Here is a 24,326-nt window from a genome sequence, read left to right as displayed (position 1 = left end):
CCGCCCCCCCCCCCCCACGCTCCCCCCCCCTTTAAACCCCAGCCCATCCCTCCCCCCGCCCACCCGACGCACTTCTCCCCACCCCTCCCGTCCTTCCGGACCCTCGGCGGCAGAGCTACTCCCCCTTCGGATTCATTCTTTTTTTCTTCGGTAGAGACGAGAACGAACCGATCACTAAATCGAAAGAAACGAAGGGAAAGCAAAAAAAAAAAAAGAAAAGGACCCCACTTACACCTCCGCTCCCCGCAAACCCACCCCCCCCACCCCCCGCCCCCCACACGCACACACACACGACTGAATATAATTTAATCTCGCCCTCCCCCTCCCCAAGATTCTTTTAAAAGCGTTTCTAACGTGTGTCTGTCTCTCTCTCTCTCTCTATCTCGGTTTCCTCCTTCCGGTAACGGGGAGAGGAGGGAGGGAGTGAGACGTGGGGCGCGCGGGGCGGGGCGGGGCGGGGTGGGGGGGTAAAAGAAAAAAAAAAAAAGACGAACGCACGCAGGCAATACCTTTTTAACCGAACAACGACAAGTCCCCCAACTCTCCGCGTCACCTCTCCTGTTCGGTGCGAGTTTTTTTTTTTAATCTAAAAAGCGCACCGCGGACCCCGTGTATATATTGTACAGAGGATATGTCATGTACTATATTGTATTTGAGAAAGATTACTACTTGCAGAAGAGAAACAAGAAGCAGATTGTCTAGTTGTTGGCGAGTCAGTCTGACTGGACTCATTAGTTTATATACAGCTCCGATACTGTCAGTGTCTGACTTTATTGAAAGGTAGTTTACAGCAAATTGCTCCCCTCCTTCTCCTTCCTACGACCCCCCCCACCCCTACACCCCCCCTCCGCACCCACCTCCCTGAACCCCCCCACCTCTTCCCATGGGTGTCTGCCATTCGATATATATATATATACTGTATATTCCAGGTGGATGCTAACAGCGTTAGTGCGCTCGCCTCGCAAGCGAGAGGACCCCGGGTTCGATTCCCGGGCAGGACAGGGCGAAACCCCCCCCCCAACCCACCCAACCCCCACGCACACACGCACACGCACACGCACACACACACACACACATGCGGTCACGCGCGCCTCTGAACCCAACAGTAAGTAGGAACCCGGTTGTCAGGCGATTGGCCGATCGCTTTCCGAGGGGCAGTAATCCCTTCGAAGAAGAAAAAAAATAATAGTAATAATAGTAATTCGGTCGCTCAATCCACGGCTGTTTGCGGGGTGGTGGTGGGGGGGGGGGGGGGGGACGCCGCCGTGCGCAATCGGCTGCCGCCTTTCGCCCACAAAACACACAGTCACTCCACTTCACGGCGTATCCTGCGAAGCGCTTTGAGGCGTCTCGAAGACGTGATCAGGCGCTGTGTCGAATGCCAGGGCCGTCGTCGTCATTATCATCGCTGCGATGCCGTTGGAAAAGAGAAGGGAGTTTCTCTCTCTCTCTCTCTCTCTCTTGGCCAACGATCCCCCCCCAACCCCCCCCCCCAACCCCAAATAAAATGGGACGTTGCGAAATGGCTGCCCCATTCGCCCACAAAACGCACGCGCTGTAGTTGGCAGTGAATGCGGTGAAGCGCTTTGAGATTTCCTCCGGCAGTGAAAGGCGCTGCGTCAGATGTAATGAGTATTATTGTCGTTCGCCCTGAGAATCGGGACCTTCTCTCAATCTCCTGCCTCCATCCCTTCTGCATTCATCCCTTCCTCCCTCTCTCACCTCCCCCCCAACCCCCCAATCCTCTCTTTCTCTCTTTTCTCTCTCTCTCTCTCTTCCTCTCTGGTGACACCTCCATCCCTCCATCTTTCCCCACTTCCCTCCCTCCCCTCTCCCCCCCTCTCGCACTCTTTTTGTCCCCATTTCCCTCTACTCCTTCCCCTCCATTTCTTTCTCTCTCTCTCTCTCTCTCTCTCTCTCTCTCTCGCCATCCATCCTTCTCTCTTTGCCCACTCTTGCCCCTATCCCTTAATACCCCAACCCAACAATGATTCCCCCCCTCCCCCATTGAAAGATAAAGGCGGGGCTTGGTGAAAAATGGGTGTGGCTTGGTACAAAAAGAGGTGGGGCTTGCACAAATGGAGGTGGGGCTTGGCCAGAAAGGGTGGAGCCTGTGGGGGTGTGGTGGGAGGGGGGGTAGGCACGACTTGGCCCAAATGGGGGTGAAGCTTGTCAGGGATGGGGGAGGTGGGGGTTTACGGGGGGAGGGGGTTCATTGACGGCTTAATTAACCCAAAGAGAAGGCGCGTTTAGGGCGAAGTCGGACATCGATTGAGCCGCACGTCCCGAGGTTCCGTTATTCCCGGGAAAACCGAAAACACTACAATCCCTTCGGGTGGACGGGGCAGTTTATGATACGTTAAGATAAAATCTACAGCACTTTTTTCTTTTAACTCCCCCCCCCCCCCCCTCTCCCCCCCCCCACCTCCCCCGGGGATTTTGAAACCAGATTCACAAAGCAAACTGAGCAGAGGAGGACTTGGGTGGGAGGTACTTGGGGTGGGGTTGGATTGGGGCGGGCGGGGTGTTTTTTTATTAATAATGACTCACACTTATTAACGTCTTAGCGACAAAACTGACAATATCTGTTTTTTTTGACGTCCTTTTGAATCCCCCCCCACCACCAACCCGGCCCCCGGCCCCCGGCCCCTCTCTAGGGGCTTCCGACCTGATCTCACAAGGCTCCCTCACCTCCTTCCATCCATTTCTCCCTCCTTCCCCCTCTCCTTCTCCCCACCCCACCCACCCCATCCCACCCCCCCCTTAAAGGGTCGCTCGACAATCAAAGGGTCTGCGGTCCTCGCTACCTGTGCTCAGTCCCGACCCCGACCCAACACGCCTCGCACGAACCCGGTTGCGCGTCAGCAGCCGCGGTTGGCGTTGGCGATCGCCCAACACTCTCGTCAGTCGAGGCTCCGATGCCCCGCTGTTGGGTAGTCCCCGCAGCTCAGCGGTCAGGAGGACCCGGGTTCGATCCCGGGGCGGGACGGGCCGCGTTTCCTCGCTCCACGCGGGCGCACACGCTTCTATCTGTCCCAGCAGCCGTCAGGCGATCGGCCGATCGCTTCGCGGGGCGGGGTGGGGCGGGGCGGGGTGCGCGGAGGTGGGGGGGGGTGGAGGAGAGGGAGAGAGGACAATAATCCCTTCCAGAAAAATAATAACGATTAATTGGTCACTCAATCCGCGTCTCGATGACGCCATCGGGCGCTGTGTCAAATGCGAGGGTCCTTTATTGGGTTTCTGTAGGTGTAGGGCACCCCCCACCCACCCCCCACCCCCCAATAAAACAGCCCCCCCAAATCTTACTTCTTTTCCTACTCTGCCATCTCTCTTTCCGTCTCTCTCTCCCTCTCTCTCTCTCTCATGCCCATTGTAACCCTGTGTTGGCAGGACGTGAGATATTAGCAACTCGGCAGTTGGCGAGAGCCCGTGGGGGCAAACGGGGATCTTTGGCGCTTTAGACTGACCCTCTCCCGCGCACCCTCTTCCCGAGGGTTTCCCCGTCCCGTCCCCCCGTCCCCTTCCCGGGAAAGCGGTGCGAAACGCGGCCTTGGGTTGGGCCGACGCTCGCGACGTTGCTTCGTTCCCGCTCCGACCGAGAAACGCGGCATTCGGTTCGAAGAGCCGTTCGGGGGGTGGGGGGGGAACGCCCCACCGCCTCGGGGTAGGACTTGAGGAGCTTGAGAAGGGGGGAAAGGAGGGAGAGGGAGGAAAAGGGGAGAGAGTGGGTGGGGGGGGGGAGAGGTAAGGGGAGGAAGGGAAGGAGAGGGAAGAGGAGGTGGGGGCGCGGAGAAGGCAGAGGCGAACCTCCCGTGGGCTGCGGGAACGCACGGAGACGTTGGCCACGATGGCGATCCACTTGAGCTCCATTTAAGAAGCAGCGCTCCTTTCCCCCCCACTCCCCACCCCGCACCCCCCCACCGAACCCCCCCACCCCCCTCCCCAAACTCCCCCATCAAGAAACCCCCCCACAACCCGCTACTAAACCCACAGCCACGTCTGTGATAATTATTTTGTCGTAAGCTGCCTTTTTAAAAAAAAAATCTGTAACGTTTTCACACCCCCCCCCACCCCCCTCTCCCCTCTCCCCCCCCCTCTCCTCCTCTCTCCCCTTTTTATGTACTACTTATTATTGAGCCTTTTTTAAGCCGTGTTTTACTCGTACGATGTTAACCGCCTGAAAGGTATTGTTCCTGTTTCTGATTTGTGTTTCTGTATTGATGTTATATATATTATATATTTTTAATTGTTTAATAATAATAGTGTCCTGGAAACATTTTTTTTTTTCTTTTACGTTCTTTCCCCTCTCCCTCGTTCCCCTCCCTCCCTCCCTCCCTCCGTTCCTCTCTCCTCCTCCCTTCTTCCCCCATCCCTCCATCCCCCTCCTCTCCACCTCCGCGCCCCCCCCCCCACCCACCCACCCACCCACCCACCCCCACCCACCCTTCCTCCTTTGCAAATGATGTAAAACCGCGTTGTAAACTCCCGTGTACACACAGTCAAAAGCCGACTGTTGTCTTTCTCTGTATTTTGTTTTTTTTTTCTAAAAAAAAAAAAGTTTAACCTCTTTTGTGTTTTAAATGACGAAAAGAAATGATTCCAACGTGTGTCCTCTTGAGAATTGCTTTGACGGGATGGGGTTTAATCTGCCGTCGTGTGCGTGTGTGCGTGCGTGCGAGAGAGAGAGAGAGTGTGTGTGTGTGCGAGAGAGAGAGCGATGACGTGGTGAGGCGCTATGTCAAATGCGAGAAGTATTATTATTATCATTATTATCATCATTCGTCGACATTGCGGACGCTTCATGAACCGATCGATCGCCTCCCTCTAACCCAAAATCCGCCCGCAAGCTCCGAGCGAGAGGTTTGGTCTCTGAGCAACCGAATACTCTTTGAATACCCTTCTATTTCCCCGTCCCTCTCGTCCCTCCCAGCGTCGAGTTTGCTCTTAAAGACTTTGATGCTTCAGGAGAGGACGCTGGCTTGCGGGAGGGTGCGGAATACAGTGTACTTGCTTCAACAGGTTGGATTCCCGGGCGGGCAGGGCGAAACCTTAGGCACGTTTCCTTGCTCCACGCGCCTCTCGATTGCCGAGCAGCCGGCAGGAACCCGGTTGTTAAGTTGATTGGCTTTCCGAGGGCAATAAATGAATTATTATTATGGTTATTATTATTTGTGCGGAGACGCTGCTGTGGGCAATCGGTTGCTGGGTTTTCGCCCACGAATTGCACCCGTCAGCTTCGCCAGGACGGTCGATCCTGTGAAGCGCTTTGAGACGTCTCGGGAGACGCGACGAGGCGCCATTTTAAACGCAAGGATTATTAATGGTAATAATGATAGTGATAATGATGATAATAATAACCGCGGCTGGTGAGTTTGCATTGCATTTGCAAGTTTCCAGGACGTGGCAGCCTGGCTCAGTTAGCCTCTGGGGCAGAAGATTGCGGGTTCAAGCCCCTGATCAAAGTTGGGGGCATTTTGCTGATGTTTTACGCTGATGTTCCAATGCAACGCACAAAACCAGTGCTACAGGAGGGTGGTATGTGCTAACGTTTAGACGCCTCTGCCTGCAGACATCAAACGTCCCCTGACGCTATTTTGGGAAGGAATTTCTCCTTGTGTCCGTGCCAACAGTCCTCCAGATAAATTAGGCTTTCACCTCGTGACTGTGCAGGATCACTCCTGGCTCAAACGCCTGCCACGTTTGCCTATCACAGCAGCTGCTGCTCCTGACATTAATTCCCTGCAAACTTTGAAGCATTTGAAACGTTTCGGTGTCGTAAGATGCCGCAGAAACGCGTGTTTCTCGTGTTGACGGAGAGCATCACTCCATATAGGTCGGTAGACGCCGCGTCGGCCGGGTCCAGTCGGAAGGGACTGTGAATTCATAGCCGGGGCTGACACCCCAATGCGCTTCGTTCGGGGATCTCTGCTCTGTCGGAGGTGCGGGTCCTTCTTCGGATGAGACGTTAAACCGAGGTCTACGGTTGGTTCGGGTGGACGGTGAAGATTCCACGGCACGATTCGAAAAGAGTTTCTCTCTCTCTCTCTCTCCCTCTCTCTCCTGGTGTCCTGGCCAACGACCCCCTCAGATAAAATCGGCCGCTCACTCCACGGCTGTTTGTGGGGACGTGGATGGGCGCGTCTCGCCCACACAATATATACAGTCACTACACTTTACGGTGTATCCTGCAAAGCGCTTTGAGGCTTCTCGAAAATGTGACAAGGTGCTGTCTATAATGCAAGGATTATCATTATTATATTATGAATGCAAGGATCGGTCGTTATTATTGCGTCAACTGCAAGGATTATTATATTGATAAGATGCCAGGATTATTATATCAAATGCACGATATCAAAAGCAAGGATTTTTATAACAATATCAAATACAATAATTATTATAATAATGTCAAATCAAAGGATTATTATTATGATATCAAATAAAAGGATTATTATTATAATGACAAATAAAGGATTATTATAATGTCAAATACAATAATTATAATATCAAATCAAAGGATTATTATCATATCAAATAAAAGGATTATTATTATAATAATATCAAATAAAAGTATTATAATAATATCAAATAAAAGGATTATTATATCAAATAAAATGATTATTATTATCAAATAAAAGGATTATTATTGTTATAATATCAAATAAAACGATTATTATAATATCAAACAAAAGGATTGTTATTATAATAACATCAAACAAAAGGTTTATTATAATAATATCAAATAAAAGGATTATTATTGTTATAATATCAAATAAGTGGATTATTATTATAACAATATCAAATGAATGCATTATTGGAGAACGAGTGCAGGGATTATTATATCAAGTGCAGAATATCAAACGGAAGTGTTATTATTTATTATTATTGTTATTATTGTTATTATGGCAATGAATGCAGTGATTGCCTCTGTGCACCACAGAGGGGGGGGGAGGGGAGGGGGGCGATGACGTCACCTGAAACCACTCTATCTGCTCTGAAGGGGAGGCGGCGCGTCACCAGCCACGTGACGCGCACGTGACGCCCGCGGGCGGGGCTTAGGTGAAGCCGGGATGCTTCCGTGTCATGTGACGCGGGGAGGGGAGAGGAAGGAGGCGGAGTTAGCGTGCGAGTGCGTGTGTGACGGAGCGACACGTGACTTCGGGGTCGGTTGGTGGTCGGGGAGGGGGGGGAGGGGGTTGAAGCCGGGCTGCTCTCGCGTCACGTGACGAAGCGAGCGCCTCGCGAAGGCCGTGTGTGCGTGTGTGTGTGAGCGAGAGAGAGGGGGGGCGGGGCACGTGACCGGGGCGGCGAGGCCGGGCTGCTTCCCGGGTCATGTGATGTGGGGGGGGGGCGGGAGGTGAAGGGTCAGGAGGCGAGCGCGGGGCCTTGGCGGTGGCTGGAGCTGAGGAGGAGCAGCGGCTGGTAGTCAGGAAGGCCCTGTCCCCGACCCCGCGAAGCCCCGCCATGCCGAGACGCTTCACCACGCCGCTCAGGTGGGTTACTCTTCCTCCCCTTCCCGCTCGGGCTCCTTCCTGTTAGACACTCGCCCTACCCACCACCCCGTTACCATGGTGACTGCCTGGTTACCAACCCCCTACCCCTCTGGTTACCATCACTAACCACACACACACCCCTCCACACTGGTTACCGTCACTACTCCCCCCTCTGGTTACCGTCACTACTCCCCCTCTGGTTACCATCACTACTCCCCCTCTGGTTACCATCACTACTCCCTCTGGTTACCATCACTACTCCCCCTCTGGTTACCATCACTACTCCCCCTCTGGTTACCATCACTACTCCCTCTGGTTACCATCACTACTCCCCCTCTGGTTACCATCACTACTCCCCCCTCTGGTTACCATCACTACTCCCCCCTCTGGTTACCATCACTACTCCCCCTCTGGTTACCATCACTACTCCCCCTCTGGTTACCATCACTACTCCCCCCTCTGGTTACCATCACTACTCCCCCCTCTGGTTACCATCACTACTCCCCCCCCCCCCTCTGGTTACCTTCACTACTCCCCCCCCCCCCCTCTGGTTACCATCACTACCCCCTCTGGTTACCATCACTCCCCCCTCTGGTCACCATCGCTACTCCCTCCTGTGACCCTCCACACTCTGGGCTCCCCCAAAGCCTTGGCTCTCGCCCACCTGCGCCTAATCCTCTGCGGAATTAAGTAAGCGGCGGTGGGGTGGGGTTCGGGGCGGGGGGGGCGTCCCTCCGGGGAGGGGGAAGAGAGAGAGGGAGCGCATTCCATACCAACCATCCACCTCCGGGAATTTCCACGCGCGGGACGGGAATGCGGGGAAACATCTCGGCCGGGTTCGGACTCCGCTCTTAAGCTCACGGTGCCGGGTGTCCCGCCCGGGGTCGGAAACACCCGGCTGACCGGAAGCAAATCCGAACCGATCGGCAATGGTGCGGATTTTTTCCTCCCCCCCCCCTCTCTCAGCCCGCTCGGAGCGAGAGGGAAGGTTTCGCAGTGACTCGCAGACACGATGGTGGTGTCCCCCATCGACAAGCCCTCTCCTCCCGGCATGGTGGCGGACGTGGTTTTCGTTATCGAGGGGACGGCCAACCTGGGACCCTACTTCGAATCTCTGCGGAAACATTACATCCTTCCCGCTATTGAGTAAGTCTGACCGCCTGATCTACACACCTGCCATATATTGTGCGCGCGCGGGTGTGTCTACGTATCTATATATACACTACATTGCGGAGTCCTGTAGCTCAGTGGTTAGAGCGCTCGCTTCGCAAGCGAGAGAGACCCGGGTTCGATTCCCGGCAGAGGGAGAGACCTTGGGCAAGTTTCCTGACTCCACGCAGAGCCTGATAGTAATCCCTCCCCCAAAAAAACCAAACAATAATAAATTGGTCACTTTCAATCCACAGCGGTTTGTGGGACAGACGCTGCTGTGCGCAATCGGCCGCCGCGTTCGCCCACAAATATACAGTCGGTTCACTTTGAGACGTCGAGAAGACGTGATAAGGCGCTATATCAAATGCAAGGATTATTATTGTATATGTATATGTATATTCCATTCAAAGTTTCAATGTGGATCCACTGATGTGGATGGATTGTTCACTCAAGTCACGCCTGTTTGTGGGACGCGCTGCTGTGTGCAATTGGCTGCAGCGTTTTATTCACAAAATATACAATCGGTTCACTTTCGGGATGCCTCAGCGCCGTGTCAAGATGCTATATCAAATGCAAGCATTGTTATCATTCTGAAATCTCCTGTGTATGTATTGCAGGTATTTTAATGGTGGGCCTCCGGCAGAGACTGACTTTGGGGGTGATGTAAGTCAACGTGTTGTGGTTCTTTCCTTTCTCGTTCTCGGTTGAAGACGGAGCTGTTTCAATGTGCAATTCAATGTGCCACGTCTAAATCCAGGGTTCAAATTTTAAAAACAAATAAAAATTACAATTGCGTTGCTTCCCCATGTATTTAATGGAGTCCTGTAGCTCAGTGGTTAGAGCACTCGCTTTGCAAGTGAGAGACCTGAGTTCAATTCCAGGCAGAGGGCGAAACCTTGGGCAAGTTTCCTTACTCCACACAGAGCCTAATAATAATCCCTCCAAAACCCAAAACAATAATAAATTGGTCATTTTCAATCTACGACTGTTTGTGGGACATTGCTGTGCGCAATTGGCCGCCGCGTTCGCCCACAAATATACAGTCAATTCACTTTACAGTGTGTTCTGTGAAGCGCTTTGGGACGTCCTCCTGACGTGAAAAGTGCTATATCAAATGCAAGGATTATTATTATTATTATCAGCAATTCCACTGAGCCAAAGAAAAGAGAGAATAGGGGCCATAATCTTAAAATGAGACCAGGCCATTTAGGAGTGAAATCCAGAAGCATTTTTTCACACGCAAAGGGTAGTGGAAATCTGGAACCTTAGGCGAGTTTACTTAATCCACGCGCCTCTTGTTTACCCAACAGTAAGTAGTCCATTGGTGGATCGCTTTCCAGGGGTATTAATCCTTCCAAAATACAATAATAATTTGGTCACTCAATCCACGACTGTTTTGTGGGACACTGCTATGCACAATTGGCTGTCGGGTTTCCTCCCCAAAATACCCAGTCTTTACAATATATTACGTGAAGCACTTTGCGACGTCTCAACAATGTAATAAGACACTATATCAAACGCAAGGATTATTGTTATTACACGCACAGTCCTAGTGATACATTTCATGCCTTTGATCGTCCTGCAGTATGGAGGCACTCAGTACAGTTTGGTCGTGTTCAACACTGTGGACTGCGCCCCGGAATCCTATGTACAGTGTCACGCGCCCACCAGCAGTGCTTATGAGTTTGTCACCTGGCTGGACAGCATTCAGTAAGTAAAGCGATGGAATTTCTTTTGCTCCATTCATAGCCGTTTTTACAACTGTTTAGATTACACTGTGGAGGCCTGTTGCGCAGTGGATAGAGCGCTCGCCTCGCAAGCGAGTGGACCCGGGTGTGATTCCCGGGCAGGGCGAAACCTTCGGCAGGTTTCCTCACTCCACACGCCTCTATTTACCGAGTAGTAAGTAGGAACCCGGTTATTCGTCGATTGTTTTATGACTGTTTGTGGGACACTGCTGTGCGCAATTAACTGCCACGTTTCGTCTACAAAATATACAGTCAGTTCAGTTTACCATATAATCTGTGAAGCTCTTTGAGACGTCTCGACGTGTTAAGGCGCTGTATCAAATGCAAGAATTATTACATAAATATTATATATATATTACAAGGGGAGAATGTCAACCGTAGTCGGTGCAATTTGCTGTGGAAATCTGTCTCGGGTGCCATGTCAGTCTAAACTTGCACGTGACTTGTGTTGGTACCAGCCTCTGACAATGCGTGTAAGGGACCTCTTGTTGTTCTCCCCACAGGTTTATGGGCGGCGGAGGGGAGAGCTGCAGTCTGATTGCAGAGGGGCTCAGCACTGCACTGCAGCTGTTCGACGACTTCAAGAAAATGCGGGAACAGATGTAAGAGAAGATAATAATCCTAATAATTTAGTCATTGTTATCACAGAGGTTATCACACCACCTCCGCGTGATGCCGTCCGGCACGAAGGGCGCTATATAAATGCAAGTTGTTGTTGAAAGGAAAGAACGTGTTGACATAGTACATCAGAGATTAACTAAGGTCTTAGCGGGGGATGACAGGTATAGTGAGGGTGGGAGTGGGGAACTGGATAGCAACTAGGAGCAGGTTTCTTGGCTGAGTTTCTCTTCCGTAGCCCAGGATTACTGAGGCCAATTAGAGCCCTGCTTGCCATTGCTCTTATCCACTCTTCGCGGACCCTAACCCTGACATAACCAGGGCCGTTTCAATGCGGGCATTAATCAGTCAATCAGTCAGTTAATAAAAATCACTGATGTGTACGGTGTGACATGCAGTGATGTGTACCTGCCCCATGTCCTCTACTGCTGTCCTGGGCAAGTTTGAAGTGACTTGTGATTCAACGCACTGGAGCCACCTGACGGTGTTAGACCAACCACCTGAGTCAGGTGCTCAGTTAGGAACGCAGCTCGGTATAGACCTTAATGCTTCTTTCTCCTCGATTTCTCTTCTGGTTGCAGTGGGCAGACACACAAAGTGTGCGTTCTGATCTGTAACTCCCCGCCCTATCTCCTCCCCGCTGTGGAAAGCACCACCTATTCCGGCTTCACCACAGACAACCTGGTACAGATGATCGGTGACGTGAGTGTACTTACTACGATCAGGACACGGGTGGCTTTTGACGCTAAGCTAAGACCGTAGCTACTTTTTAACAGCGATCGTGTTAAAGCGTTTGAAGAGGAACAATATAAAAGGGCATCAGGAAAGAGCGGGCAATTCATGCGAGAGCGGCGCAGGAGCTGGCACTTTGTTTTCACTTTCAAATCCCTCCACGGCCTTGCCTCGCCCTATCTCTATGGAGCCTGTAAGCTCAGTGGTTAGAGCGCTCACCTTGCTTCAGGGTTCTATTCCCGGGCTTGAGCAGAACTTGTTTCCTTACTCCACGGGCCTCGGTTCACCCAGCAGTAAGTGAGCAGGAAATGCGGTCGTAAGTCGATTAGTGTTCGCCCGCAAAGAAAACCAAAATTCCCTCGTTCACGGTCAGTCTCAAGACGTACCTCTTTGACTGAGCTTTTGGTCATCTCTCTTCTCCCCCACCCCCCTTCAGCTCCCACCCCCAGCCAGCGGTGTCGATCAACAATTTTGGCTGCCGCGTTTTACCCGCAAAATACACAGTCAACACTCTACAGCGTATCCTGCGCAGCGCTTTGAGACATCTAGAAGGCGCTATATCAAATGCAAGGATTATTATTACTATTATTTTGGGACGGGCGTTCTGTGTTCATCCCGTGGTGACTCTCGTTTTGTGGCGACGGCAGTGTTGAGTTGCACTATTTTGTGTTCTCCGTACAGCGAGGCATCCTTTTCTCCGTGGTGTCTCCCCGCAAGCTGCCAGCCTTACGGGTGCTGTTTGAGAAAGCGGCGATGAACGGTGTGGTGGAGACTCAGCTGAAGGAATACAGTCAGGACCCGCGGCACATGATAATGATCCGAGGCATGGTGCTTCCAGGTAAACCCACGTCTTGGTACACCCCACCCACGGCCACAGCTATAACGCCAACAATAACAATCCTTGCATTTTATATAGCACCGTATCACGTCTTCAAAGCGCCTCGCAGGATATACTGTAAAAGTCAATCGACTGCATATATTGTGGGTGAAACGCGGCAGCCAACTGAGCACAAACGGTCTATCCTGTGAAGCGCTTTGAGACGTCTCGAAGACGTGATAAGGCGCTGTATCGAATGCAAGGATTGTTGTTATTATTCACAGTTCCCACAGAGCGACGGTGTTCTCTGCAATCCAGTGAAGCGCTTTCAGACATTTCGAAGACGTCAATAATAATAATAATAATCACCGGCGCTGTTTGTCTCTCGACCTTTCTCTGTGATCTTTCAGGTGGAGGAACAGTCACCAGCAGCAGCCTTCCGCAGAAACCGGCTCCAACGCAGCCCCAGCCACCAGCACAACAACCCAGCGTGCTGCAGACGCAAGTCCAGCCCCCGCTCTCCCAGGCACAGCCCACCCCCCAGCCCCAGAACGTCCCTTTGGTCTCTCAGACTTACCCGGTAATACGTCGCTTCGCTTGTGGTGGTCGTTCCGAATGCCCCGACTATCCCTGAGCGCCTGGGGAACGTCCTCCCGACCGTGAGATGCGCTGTGCAAATGTCACGTTGTCGCTGCTGCCTCCTCGTCCCGCGGCTGAGGTGGGTGATTGTTTTGTCGCGGTTTGTTCGCAGGGCCCACCCACCTCGGGGTCCCTGGCGGCGGCTCAGGCCGCAGCCCAGATCGCCGTAGAAACTGCCTCCAATCAACTGAAGTCGGCCCCCGTCTCCTCCAACAATCGCTGTAAGCTGCAAACGGGGGGCGCGGGTGCGTGGGTGGGGGGTGGCCCTGACTAGCGCGGCTGCTGTTGGCTTTGTGGTGCGGGCAGAAGTCTCACGCAGCGCGCTTCACGGGATGCGCCGTAAAGCGGACCGACTGCGTGTTTTCGTGGGCGAAACGAGAGGCCTGTGGCCGAAATATAATAATAATAGAATAAGAATAACAATCCTCGCCTTCGATACAGTGCCTTGTCACGTCGTTGAGACGTCTCAAAGCGCTTCGCAGGAGTGAGTCGACGTGGGAAGGCGCTGCGGTCAAAGGCAAGGATTGTCGTCAACATGGAGGTCGCGATATAAATGTTGGGGGTTGGTGTTGATGATGATGATGATGATGATGATGATGGTGGGAGCTGGTTTTCACCCTCTTTTCCTTCGTCGCAGTCACTGTGAGCAGCCAGATCCCCCCTGCAGCCAGCGTGGGCGCGATCTTCAACCCCGCCTCGGTGCCCAGCCTGCCCAAGCTCCCCACCACCACCAACTCCCTGATGACCCCCACTCCCCCCAGCCTCGTATCCACGGTTACCACCCCAGCAGGGGTACTATTACCGCAGCAGCCACCCCAGCAGGCGCCGCAACAGCCGAACCAGCAGCCAAACCAGCCGCCTATGGTGGGTAATAATCCTGCGTGTCTCCCATGTGTCTCTCTCTCTCTCCCACGTACTGCCTGTATATGTCTCCCTCTGTCGGTCTGTCTGTTCTCTGTTCCCTCTCTCACTCTGTGTGTGTGTGTGTGTGTGTCTCTCTCTCTCGCTTTCTCTCTTCCCCGTTGCGCACTCTTCCCTCAACCTCCCTGTGCGCGTGCGTTTCGCTTCACGTTATCGTTTCACGTCGCAGCGTGTCCTGCGAAGCGCTTTGAGACGCCTCAGGACACGTGGCGATCAGGCGCTGCATCAAATGCAAAGGATTATTATTATTATTATTATTGCTATTATTAACTAAAGCGGTTTCTTTCCCATGTTCGACCCTGTTCGGCGGCAGCTGGGGGTTGGCGGAGGCGGGGGTAACGTGGGCGCTGTGGTCGCGCCCCCCGGCTCAGTCGCCAATAAGATCCTCGCCTGGAGCGGAGTTCTGGAGTGGCAGGAGGTGAGACCGTCAAATGCTTTTGTGTCTGTTCCGGTACCGGGCCTGGCTCAGGCGGTAGCACTCTCGCCTCTTGAGTCAGAAGCTTGTGGGTTCAAGCCCCCTTTTTCTCTCCCCCCCCCCCCCTCCCTCCCCCCACACATTCAGTCAGGACTTGGAATCACATCGTCTAAGATCACGTTCGAATGCAGCTCTGGCTGGTGGGGGGGGAGGGACTGCATTGTAGGAGGTGCCGTCCTTCGGATGAGACGTTAAGACCGAGGCATTCAAACCCTGTCTACCTGTTCAGGTGGATGTTAAACCCGTGTGGCACTTATTCGGAAAGAGAAGGGTGTTTCTCTCTCTCTCTCTCTCTCTCTCTCTCTCTCTCTCTCTCTGTGTCCTGGACAGCAATAAAGTTCCACGACTGTCTGCGGGACACTGCTGTGCGCTGGTGCGTGGGTGTGGGTGTGTGTGGTCAGCTCGGGTCCGAAACCCTGTCTGTCCAGCACCTCGCGACGTCCTCCCGACGTGAAAGGCGCGATACGTACGTAATGTTGTTGTTGTTGTTGTTGTTATTGCTGCCGCACTTCACGCACCACTCCACTTTACGGTGTGTCCTGCTAAGCGCTTTGTTTCCAATCAGTGTGTACGGTATCTGCAGCCACCAGATGTCGCTCCAGCACTAACTTACTCGGGTGGCAGCCTTTTCTACCAGTGCGGGTCTTCACAATAATAATCCTCGTAGGTTTTAATCCAAGTTGTTGATGTTATACCGATTATTTTTTTTCTCCCTCTCTCTCGCTCCCCCCCTCTCTCTCTCTCTCCTCTCTCTCTCCCGCTAGAAACCCAAACCTGCGTCAGTAGATTTAAACGCAAAGCTGACCCGGTCCCTTCCATGCCAAGTGTACGTGAATCCAGGAGAGAACCTGTGAGTATGAGCGGTCAGCAACGGTGCTTCTGTTTTAATCCTCTGCTCTTCTCTCCCCTCTTCTCCTCCTCCTCCTCCCCGACTACCCTTCTCTCCTCCCCACTTCTGAAGTCCGGTGTTTTTTCTGTTTCAGCCTGGTATAAAAATGATGGTTATTTTCTTCTACAGAAAGACAGACCAGTGGCCTCAGAAACTTATCATGCAACTCATTCCACAGCAGCTCCTAGTAAGTAACTCCGAAACGCTATCCCGTGTGAAGCACGCGGTATAAATGCAAGTTGCCGTTTTTATTGACTCTTAACCCCGGTGTGCAAGGTAACTCGACGGGTTAACGCGTCCCAACCTGACCTAAAACGGAGGTTAGAAACTGGGAGGAGGTTGGGAGGAGTTGGCCTGGAAAGCGGATGTTTTAGTTACGTAATTTTAAAAATAAACCAGTTCCCAAACCTGGAGCTCTTGTGTTTAGTTTTCAAATTCCCCTTCAGTCAAGACCAGACCTGTTCACACACACACACAGATCACAGATGGCGTGACTACGTTAAACAGACCTTTTCACACGCAGAGTGTCTAAAGGACAGAGTATGTCAGGGTTGCTTTGGCTTGCCTCTGCTGTGTGTAGACGTGTCTAGACTGAGGCCAACGGTTTGTGATGAATGTTGACCACCAACCCTTTGAAACTCCATCCCACAATCCCTTCACCTCGTCTCCATCCCTGGCCTCCTTCAAGGCCCGTCTCAACACACTCCTCTTTGACTGCTCCTTTGGTCACTCCCCTACCCTACCCTCCTCCACCCCTTCTGATCCCAAACCCCCAGCTTGGGTCCAAATCCCTGACTCCCCAGTGCTTTGGGACGCAAAAGGCGCCGTGTAAATGTTACCTGTTGTTGTGGTTGTTGCCGATAAACACGAGGGGTTTGGGACATTGCAGTGATAGCTTTGCTTCTCCCTGCCCAGACCACCCTCGGACATCTGTTCAGGAATTCACGGATGGTTCAGTTCCAATTTACAAACAAGGATTTGGAGTCGTTGAAGGGATTGTATCGGATCATGGCCAACGGCTTTGTAAGTATCTCACTCGAACCTGGGGCCACTATTGTATCGCTGGGGGAAACCAGATTAAATCGACCTGAATGACGCTGTATATAAATGTAAATTTGTGTTGCATATAGACATGCGTAGAGTGACGCAGCCTGGAACCAGGCCATTCACTCCAACTCGTCCACTCTGGTCTTTACACTCCCCTCCATTTCATCCGTCCCACTCACTTGTTGCGTTCCCTTCTCTACCATTCTCTTCTCCTGGTTTTCGCTTGAATATATTGATGCTTCTTTTTACTTCAACGGCATCTTCACCACCCTCTGTGTGGAAAGGTTCCCTCCTGATCTCCCGCTTACATCTATTTGTGGTCGTCTTGTACTTGTGCCCTCTAGTATTGGACTCGCCAACAAGCGCAAACAGCTTACGGGCGTACATTAATAACCGTTTGCACTTGTTGGTGTCTGAGCGTGTTCTGGGCAGGGAGAGGCAAAGCCGACACTGGAGTGTCGCAAACCCCTCACGTTGTTAACTGGGAGAAGAGAGTATGCGGCAAGGTCATAGAATCAGGAGGCCATTCAGCCCAATCGTGTCTGTGCCGGCTTCTTGGAAGAGCTAACCAATCAGTCCGATCTCCCTCCCCCCCCCCACTCTTTCCCCATTATCCCTGCAAAAGTTTCCTTTTCAAGTCCCTCTCCAATTCCTTTTGAAAGCTGTTATTGAATCTTTTTCCATCAGCCTTTCAGGCAGAGCGTTTCAGACCGTAACAAAAAAAAAAGTCTCCTCGTCTCTCCTCTGGTTTGGACGTGTGTGTGTGTGTGTGTGTGTGTGTGTGGACTGTACCTCAGTGGATAGGGAACAAAGGCATCGACAACAATAACACATTATTTTTGAATAACGCCTTTCACGTCAGGAGGACGGCCCAAGACGCTGGACAAACCTCCTTCGAGCGCGAAGGAAACTGTTGAGCTATTTTAATGAGGCTTTTTACAGAGGATTTTCATGGGGTGTGTGTGTGTGTGTGTAATTGTTATTTTTTTTGCTGGACAAGCAACGGGAAGCTTGCCAGGCAATGCTCTCAATGGCAAGCTATGCGGTTAGAGCTGGTTAGACTCCAGCAGTTTTCCCAACATGGGGTCCCCAAGCCTTGGCTCTCGCGCCTAATGCTCTCGGAATTAGGTGATTAGGGTACGTCCCCTGGGGAAGGGGAGAGAGAGAAGTGAGTGTACATTTCATTCACCCCTACCCTCCCTGCTCTCCACCGACCCCCCCCCAGCCCGATCCCAAGCCCCAGCTCGGGTCCAAATCCCTGACTGCCCAGTGCCTTGGCACGTCCTCCCGACTTGGGTGAAAGGAGCTATAAGTAGACAATCTCGCTTTACAGTTATATATTCTGTGGAAGCGCTTTGAGATGTCTCGACGATGCGATAAGGCGCCATACAAATTGTAAGCTGTCGTTGTGGTTGTCGTCGTCTCTCCAGGCGGGTTGTGTGCATTTCCCCCACAGCGCACCCTGTGAGGTGCGGGTGCTCATGCTCCTCTACTCCTCCAAGAAGAAGATCTTCATGGGTTTGATCCCCAACGACCAGAGCGGCTTCGTCAACGGCATCAGGATGGTCATCACCAACCACAAGAAGGCGCAACAGCAGAAGATCGAGCAGCAGAGAAACGTAACGTATTCGCTTCAGTATCCCTGGCTGGTTGGCTGATAGGCCCTCTGGGACGCTGCCTCCATTAGGGGTGCTTTATAAATACAAGTTGTTGTTGTTGTTCCCTCCCCCCCCCCCACAAGAGAGTCTGTCCTGACTCTCACCCCATGCTGTCCATACAATCCTACTGCCCTGCCTTGCCCCTGTTCCGCAGCCTCGTGGTTAGCGCACTCGCCTCGCAAGCGAGGGGGACCCGGGTTCGATTCCCCGGGCAGGGCATAGGAACCAGGTTGGGACCAGGTTGTTAGTCGACGGGCGGATCACTTTCCGAGCGTATTGGCTGCCAAGCTTCTCCCACAGAATGACACAACCAATTCACTTTACAGCTACTGTGAAGCGCTTTGAGACATCTCGAAGACCGTGATCAGACCCTGCATCAATGCAAGGATTATTATTATTATTATTATCTATTGATCCGGTTCAACTGCCCTTTGTTCTCAATGTTGAAGGTCTCCCTCTCGACAGGAATAAGACAATCTTATCCTGGGTGCATTTGCTTAAATCCCCAACTTCTCACTTGGGTGACTTTCCAGTGAAATTAACCTTGACGTGGGTGTTGTCTTTGTCTGTTCCAGCAGCAGCTGGGCAACACACAACCGATGGGCAACTCGTCTCTACCGAACCAGGGCTTTATGCAGAAGCAGCCGGGACCAATGCTGGTGTCTCAGGGAGTGCAGCCCCAGCAGGTAAGGGGGGCTACCTGTTCGACTCATACTCACACGCATTAAACTCCGTACCACCATCACACAGGCTCCACCACACTGGGCCCCCCCATCACTGAGCGGGTCGAATTCAAGATCCTCACCCTCGTTTTTCAAATCCCTTCATACCTCTCCGACCTTCCCCCCACCCCGAGCTCACTACCCACTGCCTTCCGCTCGACTGGCTCCGGCCTCCTGCATGTCCCTCGGGGCCCTCCGTTCTGCCACCGGTGGCCGCTTCTTGTTGTGGCAGCGGAGGCTGGAGTGAAATGGTATCCTGGTATACTCGGGGGTCAACGTGACGTGTTCTGTCTTGGCCTCAACGCTCGGTGGGAGGTGGGAGTGTGCAAATGAATCATTGTCAGATAACACTGTTAAATAACTCTTCCCCCACCCACACCCCCTCCCCCCCCCCCCACCACCATTACCAGGTACAAGGTCCACAAGTGTCAACCTCAATGCCACAAGTTCACACAGTGACTACCATGGATGACCAGCGACAGCAGAATCTAGTGAGTGTGTTTCTGTGTGTGTGTGTGGTGTGTGAGTGCTGCTCCCGTGTTACCCGACTTGTCCCCAAGTCAGCGAGCCACAGAGGCAGGGCTGTGACCGGGGGCACGGCTAGGATGGAAAGTGCGAACCCTTTTTACACAGAGGACAAATCAACGGGTCCCTGGAAAAGCCAGGGCATGGGAGTCATTTAAGGAGAACGGGCGGGTGGGAGGGTGGGCATTTCGAAGGGACGGAGAGACCGTTTCTGATGGGGGTCTATGGGCGAAACATGCACGTAAATAGCGTCAGCTTCCTGTGTGGGTTGTGAAATGAACCCCCCACCCCCCACCCCTCTCCCTTTCGCTCTCTCTCTCTCTCTTTCCCTCTCTCCCTCACTCCCTCTCTCTCTCTCTGGATTTGACGTAAGGAAAACATTTCGCGTTTCGCCCCTAACAGCAGCTGCAGCTTCGAGCTCAGGCTGTAACGCAGCAGCAGCAGCAGCAGCAGCAACAACAACAACAGCAACAACAACAGCAGCAGCAGCAGCAACCCGGAGGCCCACCTCCCAACCAGCCACAAGCCAATCAGCAGCCAGGATCCCTGCTCCGTCCACCCAACGCTGGGGCCAACCCCCAACTCCGCAGCCTCCTCCTCAGTCAGCAAACGGTCAGTAACATGCGCCTCCCGACTCTCGCGGCAGTGGTAACCCCTGACCTTCGCCCTAAGCGCCTTATCAATCTCAGTCGCCTTATTGACGGCGTATTTTTGGAGGGTGCAGCGCGGCAGCCGATTGCGCCCCCAGCAGCGGCCCATGAAAGTCACGGGTGGGACGCGATGAGGTGCTGTATTCACACGCAAGGGTTGTCAGCGTTGTTGTTATCGTGAACAAATTGGTGCTAAGGCTACGCTGGGAGCAGGGTAGGGGGTGGGTGGAGGGTGGCACAAGGCGGGGTCGAAGGGGAGGGTCTTGAGACGGTTTGAGGAATGGCGGATTTCCACCCGGACCCCCTTTCGCCGTGGTTGAACCTGTGTGTGTGTGTGCGTGTGCTTTCAGTCACAGAGTGGAGTGCCGCAGCCTCAACAGCCACTGCACCACATCCAGCAGCAAGCCTCCCAGATGATGTCCATGGGTCAGCCGATGCCTCACCACCCTCAGGGCCAGCAGCTGCAGATGCCCAGCCAACACGTCATGCACCAAGGCCCCGGGCAGCCCTGGGGCAACCAGATGGCACAGCGCCCACCTCTGGCAGGTAAAGGGACTCCCGTGATCCCGGTCCTGGCGATCGCAAGAGAGCAAGTGGGGGGTGAAGTCCCGGCCACCGTTCATGGAACGTGAGAGCACAGAAGGAGGCCATTCGGCCCACCGTGCCCGTGCCGGTGGTAAATGTTACTGTGGAGAGTCTCGCCTTTCGCGTCGGGAGGACGTCCCAAGGCACTGGGCAGTCAGGGATTTGCACCCCGAGCCGGGGGTGGGGGGGTTGCGATTGTGTTGGGGGCGAGGGAGGGAGGACGGGGGCAGGAGGTGACCGAAGGTGCGGTCGAAGGGGAGGGAGCGAGGCGCAGGAGGGATTGCCGGGTGCTGGTGTGATTTCTGGAGCTTATCTGTCATGTTAAACTCTATCTCTCTGTCTCTCTCTCTCTGTCTCCTCTCTTTGCCCGAACATTGCAGGCCCGATGATGATGAACGCAGGCCCTCGTGGACCGGTCCCTCAGGGGGGTATGCAGCAAGGCTCCAGTCTGCTGGAGGAAGAGATTCTCATGGATCTCATATAAGGAGCTTCCCGTCCTCGCTGCTTCACGTGCTGTCGGGTTTCTCACCCAGGCCGGGCGAGGCGAGGCGGGCAGCCCAGAGCTCGGAGCCGGCTGGGTTCCGAGGTGAGCAAAAGGGTCCCCGCTTAAGCTGCCGTGTCACCGTTTACGAGGCGATGGTGGGTGTGTGGGGAGGGGGGGGGGGCGGGAACATTAGCCACGCTTTTGCGATTTCTTTCTGAACTCTTTTATCGACTCGCTTCACCCCTACCCCCACTTCACACCCCCCCTCTCCCCCGCCCCACCCGATGGCCAGCACTGCCCGGCCGGTGTGTCAGCGGCACTGAGGCAAAGCGGGCAAGGTCGCGGGTACGATTTTTTTTCCCCCCGCTCTGTGCTAAGGGACTGGGATCAGAGGTCGGGTGCGGGCGGTTGGCGGCGCTGGGGTTGGCTCTCGGTGCTTTTTGGTTAGGGAGACGGTGGGTCGGGTGGGGTGGAGGTGTGGGGTGGAGGAAATAAAAGCCAGGGGGTTGGCTGCCACGCTCATGATCATCATCCAAAGACACCTCTCTCTCTTCCCCCCCACCCACCCCCCCCCCGCCATCACCAAAACCTGCTGGAAGGTGTGTGTCTGCGTTTGCGTGCTTGAGCGCGTGAGTGTCAACGTGTACGTGTGTGTCTGTGTGTGTGTGCGGGTGTGTGTCCGTGCGCACGTGTGTGTGTGTGTATCCATCACCCAGGGATTGAACTCCCCACTGACCATCTCAACCCGCACGTGATGAACAGCCACTCCGTGTGACGTGACACGAGGGCGTCCGTGAAGCAGACATCCAGTAGAAACCATCAAACAAATAAAAAATATATATATATGTAGGCAATTCCTTCAGTGGGGGAGAAGGGGAGGAAACTGAGACTGGGCATACCTTCACCCATCAATCAATCAATCAATCAATCAATCAATCATCAATCAAAGCCATTTCTCATTTCTGCTTGCTTCTCCTTGGCGAATATTTTTATTATTATGATTTTGGCAGCCAGGACATACATTTTGCTTATCTCTCTCTCCTCCCCCCGCCCACCCTCCGTCTCCCACCCCCTGACAAGGCAAGGTTTTAATGCTGTCGTCGCGATAAGAGATTTTTTTTTTGAATTTGAATCTGAACAGCAAATGAATCGATCATGAGCCTTTTTAATTTCTAAAGGAAAAAAAGAAGGAAAATTTTGAACTCGTGGGAGATTTGACAGCGAAAAAAGAAGGCTGTTATTGTACCTCCTTATTGTTTGTCGGCATAGTCAGATTGTCAGTAGCGCGGTGCTCCGCTTCCCTATAACCCACACAGACACCCACACAGACACCCACACAGAGACGCAGGCACACATGCGCACCCAGTAACCGCTGAGCCTGAGACCTTTTCTTCCTCCTCCGCCCCCCCCCAACCCCCACCCCCTTTTGCTGAACCTGGCCCGGTTAGATACGGGTGTAAAAATAGTTTTATTTACATTTCGTTTGTAGATTTGCTTCTGTTTGTAAAGTCCGTGCGTGTGGGATTTCCTTTTCCTTTGGTCCCATTGAGACACTGTACAGCAGTTAACAGGAAAATAAATGCTTTTTACTAATTTTAGCCTGTGCACTACCCTGGGCGGCGCCTGCCTACGTGTGGGATTTATTCATTGTATAGCGGAGGTTCCTCCTGTTCAAGATGATGGCAAATAAATTTATTCTTAACCCACGTTTCTCATAATTTTTCAAACTGTGGCATCGCTCTCAACACCCTCCTACGTTTACGTCCTGCCAGGAGCTTTCTCTGATCAGGAACCTTTTGAGGGAATACACGGTCCTAATTCCTCTTCTTAATAATAATAATAATCCTTGCATTTGACGCAGCTCCTGATCACATCTTCGAGACGTCTCAAAGCGCTTCACAGGACACACGATCAAGTGACTGTATATTTTGTGGATGAAAGGCGGCAGCCAATTGCGCGCAGCAGCGTCCCCACAAACCGAAGTGACCAATTCATTGTTATTGCTTTTTATTTGAAGGAGTTATTTACCCCCGGAAAAGCGATCAGCACCTTTGAGAGAATATACAGTCCCTATTCCTTGCATTCAATACACCGCCTTATCACATCGTTGAGACGTCTCGAAAGGTTGACGCATTTTTGTTCACGTATTTTATTCAAAAGCATTTGCGGCGCATCCTTACAAGGCTTGGAAATGGCTTTTTTTTTAAACAATCGCAGTTTTTGGGTTAATACATTTCCTTTGAGACACTGCTTATTGTATTTTAAGGTGTGTATGTGTGTGTACATATATATATTATATATATACTGTGTGTTATTTAAAAATAACTCTGTCAGTCCCTCTGGGTTTGAAGACTGAAAAGCTATACTTCAACTTCATGTCACGTGAGTCCACACGGAGCGGAGGAGATAGTTTTGATGTTTTTATGGGCTTCGCAAACCAGCCCTCTGCTGGCAACGGAATCGTCACTGGGAGGAGGCAACTGGATTTTATTTCAGGTGAGTAGATAAGCGTTAGATGAAGCTCTAATTTGCCACCTCCGGGCGTTTAGGAAGTCTCTGTCCAGAACTTTTCCCCCAGGAGATGTGTTAGTGTCGAGCTAACCCGAAGTGGTAGCTCCATCTGCAACGACGACAACAGATTGCACTTGTAGAGCACCCTGCAGGTCAGAAAGACATCCCAGGGCGCTGGACAGTCGGTGTGGGGGTTTGGACCCGAGTTGGGGTCAGGAGGGGTGGACGGTATGGGGTGGGATGGTGGCTGAAGGCACGGTTCAAGAGGAAGGTCTTTGGATGGGACTTGAAGGGAGGCAAGAGCTCGGGTGAGGCCATCGAGGTGCAGAGTGTGGGGGCGGAGATGCTGAATGCCCGATGGGCTAATGGGGTGGGAAGTGGGGGGTTTCCTGAAGCAGGAAAGGCAAATAGCTAACGACCTCGGGGAGCAATGAGTACGTACTACTGTAATCGTTTCCTGGAGTTCTGTGCAGTTTGTAGGGTTTTTTTTTTAAAAAGGTTTGGGTTTCTTTGGGGGGGGGGAGGGAGGAAGAAAGTTGAGCGAGGAATTATTAATCTTTGAAGTGTTGATCCCAGCAACAGAGAGAGAGAGAGAGAGAGGTTCAGACCATGGAATCCTGCAGCGCAGAAGGAGGCCACTCGGCCCCATCGTGCTACCCAACT

General features: G+C 52.6%; 1 protein-coding gene across 3 annotated transcripts; it reads left to right on the top strand.

Annotated features, from left to right (window-relative positions):
• The first annotated feature begins 7,316 nt into the window (after nt 1-7,316).
• med25 (mediator complex subunit 25) lies at nt 7,317-22,858 on the top strand. Of its 3 annotated transcripts, XR_006085879.1 has the most exons (21): nt 7,317-7,490; nt 8,457-8,636; nt 9,260-9,305; nt 10,228-10,352; nt 10,894-10,992; nt 11,590-11,710; nt 12,422-12,578; nt 12,968-13,137; nt 13,309-13,417; nt 13,834-14,060; nt 14,431-14,535; nt 15,357-15,442; nt 15,611-15,668; nt 16,397-16,504; nt 17,959-18,147; nt 18,762-18,872; nt 19,319-19,399; nt 19,836-20,045; nt 20,434-20,629; nt 21,049-21,254; nt 21,752-22,858. XR_006085879.1 is itself a non-coding variant. In XM_042345137.1 (20 exons), exons 2-20 carry the CDS (start codon nt 8,503-8,505, stop codon nt 21,150-21,152), a joined length of 2,433 nt encoding a protein of 810 aa, XP_042201071.1. In that variant the 5' UTR covers nt 7,317-7,490; nt 8,457-8,502; the 3' UTR covers nt 21,153-21,321. The 3 variants fall into 3 exon arrangements, 2 of the variants coding, with proteins under 2 accessions (XP_042201071.1, XP_042201070.1); XM_042345137.1 differs by lacking the exon at nt 21,752-22,858 and having other exon boundaries at nt 18,765-18,872; nt 21,049-21,321; XM_042345136.1 differs by lacking the exon at nt 21,752-22,858 and having other exon boundaries at nt 21,049-21,321.
• The last annotated feature ends 1,468 nt before the right edge of the window (nt 22,859-24,326 follow it).

This window comes from Callorhinchus milii, unplaced genomic scaffold (genome assembly GCF_018977255.1).
Source record: "Callorhinchus milii isolate IMCB2004 unplaced genomic scaffold, IMCB_Cmil_1.0 Scaffold31, whole genome shotgun sequence".
Lineage (NCBI taxonomy): Eukaryota > Metazoa > Chordata > Chondrichthyes > Chimaeriformes > Callorhinchidae > Callorhinchus > Callorhinchus milii.
This window is presented reverse-complemented; position numbering and strand designations above follow the sequence as displayed.

Excerpts from the sequence above, each read along its gene's own strand:
- med25 (XM_042345136.1), top strand. The coding sequence starts at position 8,503 with ATGGTGGTGTCCCCCATCGACAAGCCCTCTCCTCCCGGCATGGTGGCG. Across the intron at positions 10,993-11,589 it reads AAGAAAATGCGGGAACAGAT|TGGGCAGACACACAAAGTGT; the intron begins GTAAGAGAAGAT and ends TTCTGGTTGCAG. Across the intron at positions 14,061-14,430 it reads AGCCAAACCAGCCGCCTATG|CTGGGGGTTGGCGGAGGCGG; the intron begins GTGGGTAATAAT and ends GTTCGGCGGCAG.